We start from the raw sequence: 8526 nt of genomic DNA, 5'->3' as shown, positions 1-8526 counted from the left end.
GACAGAGGCAGGCAAGACACAGACAGACAGACAGACAGACAGACATACAGACAGACAGACAGACAGACAGACAGACAGACAGACAGACAGACAGACAGAGGCAGGCAGGCAGGCAGGCAATACAGACAGACAGACAGACAGACAGACAGACAGACAGACAGACAGACAGACAGACAGACAGACAGACAGACAGACAGACAGACAGACAGGCAGGCAGGCAGGCAGGCAGGCAGGCAGGCCAGACAGACAGACAGACAGACAGGCAGGCAGGCAGGCAGGCAGGCAGGCAAGACAGGCAGGCAGGCAGGCAGGCAGGCAGGCAGGCAGGCAGGAGGCAGGCAGGCAGGCAGGCAGGCAGGCAGGCAGGCAGGCAGACAGACAGACAGACAGACAGACAGAAACTGTGCGTGCGTGCGTGCGTGCGGGGGGGGGGGGGGGGGGGGGCTCTGCCGTACTGACGTACTTAGTCTGACGTAGTACACTAGAATTGCGCGCGGAATCAACCAGAAAGAAGAGACCGGCTCAGCACACACAGCAGCAGCAAAGAGAACAACACGGGAAGGAGGACCGAACAACACAGCTCTTTTCACCGTGCCGTGGCACATTACATTAAAAGGTTTGTACACGTTTATACCTACATAGCAAAGTCATTATCTACCATCAAGAAGTCTGTAGGCTATTTCCCCGTTTGATTTGAAAGTTTGACTCACTGGCTACCGTGGGTTGCTAGGTTGTGTTGCTACTTTGTTAGCCTAGACCAGAACTAAACTTTCCACGGGTGTTTCGTTAATTATAAAGAGTTAGTGATACTGTTAAGATTCGATTAGTTCATTTGTTTTGTTACAAAACAGATGAACTAATCGGAGATAGCCATGGAAGAGTGTTTCGTTGCTGCTTGTTGCTTTTTTTCCCCTCCACCCAGCCAAGAGCCATACGGCCGTTAGCACTGTTAATTCAACATCCGGTGAGGGGAGGATACGGATCGTGTATGTATTGTGTATGGAAATCAGCGCATCCGCTTTAGGCCGGATGTTTATTGTTTATAGTTTATAAGGATCCCCATTAGCTTTTGCCTTGACAAAAGCTAGTCTTCCTGGGGTCCGACACAGGCAAACATTTAACATAGGCAATACTTACAATTGTTCACTAACTAAAAATAGAACATAGTAAAATAAAATATTAATTAAGAATAATTTTAAAATGGTTATATCTCCTTCAATTATTGTCAAATTTCATTGAATGATACATCATAATGAAAGCTTACATTCTGTAATTGTGTCACATGTATGTCCATGTCGTTTTACATTTGATGATAAAATGCAATGTGTTATTGTTGACTGATGTCCTGTTTTATCAGTGTCATGCAGTTGGTTAGCTAATAGCCTAATTTCAACAGGTATTTTTTAATTGAATTCTTATTGCTTTAATAACAGATGTGAGAAACATCTATATAGTTATAGTAGCCTATCGCAGTGGTTCCCAAAGTGGGCTCTGGGGACACCCAGGGGTCCTTGGGGGAGTTCCAGGGGGTCCCCAGCTAAATGATAGTTAGGAACCAAATGGACCCATGGATCTGTATCTCAGAGAGTGTACAAATGGGGTTAATTTGGTTCAATTAACATTGGTGGCCCTTGCAATGACACCGGTTGAGAATCTCTAGAGCCGTACAAATCTTATGGGGGTCCCTGATCTGTCATATCTTTTCAAATGGGGGTCAAATTTTGGGGCCCTTCAAATTAAAAACTTTGGGAACCACTGGCCTATCAGCTTAATAATTTACCTCATCACTGAGGCATCAAGGTTTTAATTACGCTATTTGTTTTTGTTTGTTTGTTTTCAGATAGATGGACAATTTTGTGGTGGACATTTTAACCCAGTGGCAGCTGACGGACCTTATTGATAGTTTTAAAGGTAAGTTTAAACAAGTTTTCACATTCACAGCAAGATGATCTGCATATCTCTTTAAAGGGATTATTTTAAATGTCAAAGTCGACTGCATTGTATTTTAGTGCTCATTCAGTGCTTATTGTATGTTAAATGTTAATATGTTACTGTTCTCCATTGTAAAACATAAAGATGTCTTTGCACCTTGTGTTTTTGTCTTTCAGAGGAGGGAATAGACGAAGAGAGTTTTCTTCTTTTAGATGAGGGGACAATCAAGGAATTGATCCCAAGAGCTGGACCCAGGCTCAAGTTCCTCAAAAAACTTAGAGAACTTGTAAGTTGTTAATATCACTGCAGACCTGAGGCTAGAATTCCGCCCCCTCCAACACACACACACACACACACACACACACACACACACACACACACACACACACACACACACACACACACACACACACACACACACACACACACACACACACACACATATTGTTCTTTTTGAGGATTTGTTAAGTGGGAAGATGGCATATATTTGCTTTAAATGCAAAAAGCATATCGCAGGGGATGCCAAGAGTCTCCTTACACATTTACGGGCAGTACACCATGTAAACCATTCTTCAAACTATTTCCAATGTAGTGAAACTGGTTGCGGTAGAACGTTTTCTTACATAAGGTCTTTTAGAAGACACCTACTAAAGGAGCATGATGCAAACCAAAGTGAACATACACTTGATGATCCGCTTGAAGGTCCAGCCCAGACTGTTGACATACAGTTTGCAGAAAATGAGCCAGTACAGAGAGCTGAGGAAGTTGTGGATGAATGGGATGAACTAGGGCAAGAGAGCATTACCAACCGGGTAGCCCTTTTTTTAGCTCATCTGAGATCTAATCCTTCTTTGACATACTCTAACTTAAACTTTATGGTTCGACACACCTCTAGTTTAATTGGTGATATAGTGAGCAAACTAGAATCAAAGACTATGTCTTTATTTCGTCATTTTGGTCTTGATCAAAGCCCAGAGGTAGCAGAGCTCGGGGTGGAGTTCTTGGAATTAGCTGAGCCATTCAAAGAACTGGATACAGATTATAAACAGATGCAGTATTTTGCTAAATCAGGAAATTTCATTCAGCCAGTTGAGGAGATTTTCACTGGGGGGGTATCCTTTGTTCAGCGAAGGGCCACTGCCACTGGCACTGTCCGGCAAGTCTCGATTCCTGATTCATATCAGCGTATACCGCTAAAGTGTCTTCTAACCAAGCTACTTGAAATTCCCGGGGTTTTGCAGGCCATGCAGGAATGGCAGCAGAGAGAGAGTGATGCTCTTCAGGATGTACTTGATGGGGAGTTTTGTAAAACACATCCACTGTTTTCAAAAGAGTTGTCAATCCCACTAATCCTTTACCAGGATGATTGTGAGACGGTGAACGCATTAGGGTCTAAGACTGCGGTTCACAAGTTGGGATTCATATATTTCATCTTGAAGAGTTTGCCACCAGACCTGCTATCAAGTTTGCAGTCACACTTCCTTTTAGCAGTGTACAAATCCGATGACGCCAAGGCAAGACCTATGGCCTTGATGAAGTGATGCGCCCTATTGTGGAAGATATCAGGTGTCTTGAGAGAGATGGCATCACTGTTGATACCCACAACTTCCAAGGTGTTGTTAAGTTTTCAGTGGTTCAGGTAGTGGGAGACAATCTGGGCTTGAATGCCATGCTTGGCTATATTGAGAGCTTCAGTGGAAATTATCCGTGTCGGATGTGCAGAGCAAATAAGCAGCAGGTGAGGTCTCTGACGCTGGCAGATCTTTCACTATTGCGTGACGTCAATAGTCATGAGGCAGATTTGCGTACAGCTAACTCCTCCGAGACAGGTCTGAAAAGAGACAGTGTCTTGAATGACTTGTCTTTTTATCATGTAACTGACAACACAGCACCTGACATAATGCATGATATACTGGAAGGCGTAGGGCCTTATGAAGTCAAGCTTGTGTTGAATTCGTTGATACAGCAAAAACATCTCACACTCGAAAAACTCAACTATAGAATCACAAGTTTTGATTATGGATTTTCTGACCGAGGTAACAAACCTTCTGTGATTAGTAAGACTGATTTAAAAAATGTTGACGGCGCCATGCGGCAGTCGGCAGCTCAAATGTGGTGTCTACTTAGGTGGCTGCCAGTTATGATAGGTGACCTGATCCCCAGTCATAGCAAGGAATGGCAACTTATCCTACTCTTACTGTCATGCATGGAGTTCATATTCTCTTCTTCTATGACTTTTGAAGCAACGCTGTATTTAGCTAAAATCATAGAAGAGCATCACTCTCTCTTCCTGGAACTCTATCCTCACCTACACTTGCGGCCAAAACACCACTTCATGCTCCATTACCCAAGAGCCATCCAAAAACTTGGACCCTTGATTCAGTTCTGGGCTATGAGATTTGAAGCCAAGCACAATTTTTTAAAACGGGTTAGCCATGTAACGTGCAACTTCAGAAACATTCGCAAAACCATGGCCTTTCGCCATCAGATAGCGCAGTGCTATAATTTACTGTGTGGAACTGTGTTGAGCCACAACACAGAAATTGGTCCAGGGCACAGTACCTTTCTGGCCAATGTTGAGGGAGTAAAAGAAATACAAAGTGGTCTAACCGGCATTCCCCTTTTCACTGAACTGTATGAACCAGCCTGTTACCTTCAAGGGAACTACATATCGAGCGGGCATGACTGTATTCCTGTCTTATGGCCCAGATGATGGGGAGCCCCAGTTTGGGCTCATAAAGTCAATTTTTGTACTAGACCAAACATCACACACACCAACAATAAAGCTTGTTGTACAGAAGTGGGAAACACAATGGTTCTATAGGCATTTATTTGCATACAGTGTGATTCCCACTCAAGTTTTGGCAGCTGTTGAGGTGACAGAGCTGCTTGATCACCATCCCCTACACGCAGTCAAGTCATTCATCTAGCATGATGACAGCTTATACATTTCACTGCGCTATAGACTTTTTTAGAAAATCAGTGTACTGCCACGTTAGCAAAGACAGTGTTGTAAATATCTTTTTTACTTAGTTGCTGCTTAAAAGGTGCCTTTGCCTTGAGGATGATCAATATGTGTTTGATAAATGAGAGGATGGACTACAGGGATGCGATGCAGTTACGGGATGTTTCTGTAAAATGACTACTGGGATGTGATAAATTGTACAGTAAGTGTTTTTTTTTATCTCCCATGTGTCTACATATCGTTGCTGTCAGGCAGAAGCGTGTGTATCTCCATATTAAGCTTTTGTAAATTAATTTCCTACTTTGTCAGTGTTAAAGAAATAGCAGATCTGAAAGCTCTCAATGTGTCACGATGTGACGTGTTGTGAACTTGTTGATCGGCTGTTAAAACATTGTAAAAGTAATAACAGAACTATTGTGGAGATGCACTGTTTCCACCTGTCAGTGATATACAGTATTGTGTATACAGTACACAAAACATATTTTTCAATTTGCCACAGGTCTGCATGATCCAAGAATGCAAGAAAAGAATGCAACCAAGAGTTGACACTCAGGTGAAGGGCTTCAAAGTGTTTTATCGTCTGAATAGGGGCACCATGTGGCATGTGCACACAAATCCTTTACTACTTTCACAATTTATCTAAACTTTGTACATGAGAGTGTCCTTTCTGGTACACATCTCTCACAACATGCATACATACTGTATGCAGTCTTCTGAGTTCGCTACTTGGGTGTGGGCGTGTGGCGCACTAATTTACATTACTGATGGTCATCTGGCAATTCTACGTGGCTGGGTGTCACTATTTGGTACATTAACCTGTGTTTTCTGTTCAGATTGAACTTGCTGTGCCACATGATGTGCAACCGATTGCCACACCTCCACCCCCCATGGATGAAGAAGAAATTCCACCACCCATAGACGAAGGAACGTCAACACCTTCCATGGAGGTCCGAATGGCACCTGTGGCTCAGATGCAAGTCATGCCCCAAAGTCTGCATATCATTCCACAATTTGTAAGTTCCACTTTTAAGACTTGGGTGTAACTTTTTATTTAATCAACACTGAAGAGTAATAAACAATATCTGCAATGTGGTCCCTTCTTGCAATTTCCTCAGAATATCCGCCAGGTTCTCATAAGCGCGACTGAAGGCCAGCTGATCCTGGCGACCCTTGATGCAAAGAGCCTGGATGCGAGGAACCCATCCATAACTATTGTACAGAGACGTTGCCTCGTCCGTATTTTGTGTTCTCACATCACAGAGAAGTTTGGAGAATGGTACTTAAACACACACACGCACTCTCACTCATGCAAACACTAGTTTGAAATAGGTATATGAATCTTCTTTCAGGGGAAAGATATGATGGGACAAATCTTGACATTTACCTATATTTGTATTAAGTATAAAAGTAATTAGTGACTTGAAAGTAGTGTCTGAGGTGAAATGCAAATAAAGTAGTCGTATGATCAAATGATTAGACAGACTACCAACAGAAACATGCACAACACATGTACCAAAACACATGTTTAGTGTTTTTTGTTATGATCCCTAATGGCTCCAGAAAATGCTACAGCCATTATACTGGAGTGCGTGACATGTTTTAGCAGTACTATCAAGTTTGACTCTGCTGGCAATTTAGTTTATTTTTCTCCTGTGTTTACAGCCCTGCCTCCGAGACCAAACAGGCAATGGCCAGTAATTTGATTCAGGCATTTCCCTGCTTGAAAGATGACTCAAGAAGTGGCTTTGTGAGTAATTCACATTTTGTAAAGGGATTGATGCTAAAGTTATTTGGACACAAGAGTACTGGACGACTTTTTATGCCCGATGTACAGAAAAACCCTGTTCCAGCCACGTCTTCTGGCCACTGTCAAAATCAAAATGTGCCTCATCTCTGTTCATTCAAGATTTTCATTTCTTTACAGGGACTCTGGTTTACCCCCGGACGGGGGAAATTAACAGCCACTGGTTTCATCGAAGACAGTCAAATACATAAGAAGGGCATTGAGACAGCGTCAGAAATGAACACAGCCGACACCACCACAACCACCACCAACCAATGAACTTGCCGTTCGTCAGACGTGCATACCAGGTAATCGTTGTAACTGAATATATTGAAGCAATGAATAGAGCCACATAATTTAGTGATTGGTAATATCCTTGTGTACTTTTTTTTTAATAGAAAGTACCATATCCGAGGAAAAGGCCATCTCGCTCAGAGAATGGTTAAGGCACAACACGCAGCCTGTCATCCAGGTGGAGCAGAACATGCGTGATACAGCAGTGTACAGGTCAGTAGGAATGCACTGAGGACACTCCTCTAATGTAATTTTGCCTAGCATGCATGCGCCTCATGGTACTGTATCACCTCAGTCATTAAAATTTAAACTACAGACCTCTCAAAAGAAACTAATTGGACTACTACACCTATGACCCTGCTTATTATGTTGGGATGGGATGTACTAAGGCAGAGTACAGCAAACTTAGGAGTGGTGGTTCTAGATACTCAAGTGACCAGTGCCCATATACCTGCCATACTACAAAAGTGAGGGCACATATCTGCAATTGCCCTGAGGGCTTTTTGTGTTATCCATTTAACATTGTTGGACAAGCTGTGCTGTACTTTTTGCAAAATGTTAGTAAGTGCAGTATTCTTTTATACAGGGCCAAGTTGATCAGGGAAAATAATTGGGGCATTCTGGAGATCCGCCAAGAGTTCCCACAAATTTTTACTCGAGGCATGGTAAGTTACAAAAGAGTATACATATGAGGATGCATTGTTTATAACAATCTTTATCAACTATAACATTTAATCTGTTTTCTTTAATAAAGATTGCACAGGACTTTGAGATCCTGCATGGAGAGGCTGCACCCAAACTTTTTGAGACCTGGCTGCCTGTTTATGCAGAGAAAATCTTGGACCTGGCCAGAAGAGAAGGGAAGCTCCTCTACATGTTGGATGGATTAACACCTGGTACTATATTGTTATATTATACAGCAGACAATGCAAATTTACATTTAGAAGGTGTTTGTTTTTGCTACTAAATGACAATCATTCATGTGCCATTCCACATATTGATGCATATAAAATTGTGTTCCTACAGATGCTTTGGGGGAACTTGCCCTGTCCCAGTTGCCAGCACTGCTTCCACCAACCGTCTATAGAAACAACAAAAAAAACCATTCGGCACACCATCCAGGAGTCCAAGTTGGCATTTATAGACCATCAGCCATATTCTGGGGGGGGGGGGGCGCATTGACCAACAATAGCACATCTGCAAGGAGGAAGCCATGCAAGGCACCTACCTGCTCATCGGGAGTAATTAGGGTTTCAGAGTCTTGCTCAGGGACACTTCGACACAAATTTCTGACATTGTGAGCTGGTAGATCAGATATTTTTGGTGTAGATGGGAAAACGGTGGTGCAGAGCCTGGCTGCTTGTTATAGAATTGTTCCGAAAATGAATTTCTCAACATGCACTGTATCAGCCACTGCAATCAGTGAACGCCATTGTCTTGCTTACTCTTGCTTACTCTTTGTATGTCGACAATCTTACTTTGGTTGATGTATATATGCCTTTTGTTTATTTCTTGCTCAGGTTGGAACAAACATGGTGGAGTACGTCCAGCA

General features: G+C 42.7%; 1 protein-coding gene across 4 annotated transcripts; it reads left to right on the top strand.

The window, feature by feature from the left end:
* Positions 1-530: 530 nt before the first annotated feature.
* LOC310864334 (uncharacterized protein) lies at positions 531-8128 on the top strand. Of its 4 annotated transcripts, XM_083772983.1 has the most exons (11): positions 531-616; positions 1841-1911; positions 2109-2218; positions 5731-5910; positions 6013-6173; positions 6560-6644; positions 6822-6988; positions 7079-7187; positions 7561-7639; positions 7729-7870; positions 8001-8128. In XM_083772983.1, the coding sequence occupies exons 2-7, from the start codon at positions 1845-1847 to the stop codon at positions 6957-6959; spliced, it is 741 nt and encodes a 246-aa protein (XP_083629109.1). In that variant the 5' UTR covers positions 531-616; positions 1841-1844; the 3' UTR covers positions 6960-6988; positions 7079-7187; positions 7561-7639; positions 7729-7870; positions 8001-8128. The 4 variants fall into 4 exon arrangements, 3 of the variants coding, with proteins under 3 accessions (XP_083629109.1, XP_083629111.1, XP_083629110.1); XM_083772985.1 differs by lacking the exons at positions 531-616; positions 1841-1911; positions 2109-2218 and adding exons at positions 5028-5099; positions 5397-5450; XR_014569731.1 differs by lacking the exons at positions 1841-1911; positions 2109-2218 and having other exon boundaries at positions 535-616.
* Positions 8129-8526: the final 398 nt, after the last annotated feature.

This window comes from Protomyctophum parallelum, assembly GCF_964188405.1.
Source record: "Protomyctophum parallelum genome assembly, chromosome: 1".
Lineage (NCBI taxonomy): Eukaryota > Metazoa > Chordata > Actinopteri > Myctophiformes > Myctophidae > Protomyctophum > Protomyctophum parallelum.
Note: the sequence above shows the minus strand (reverse complement) of the source record. Positions and strands in the feature narration are given on the sequence as shown.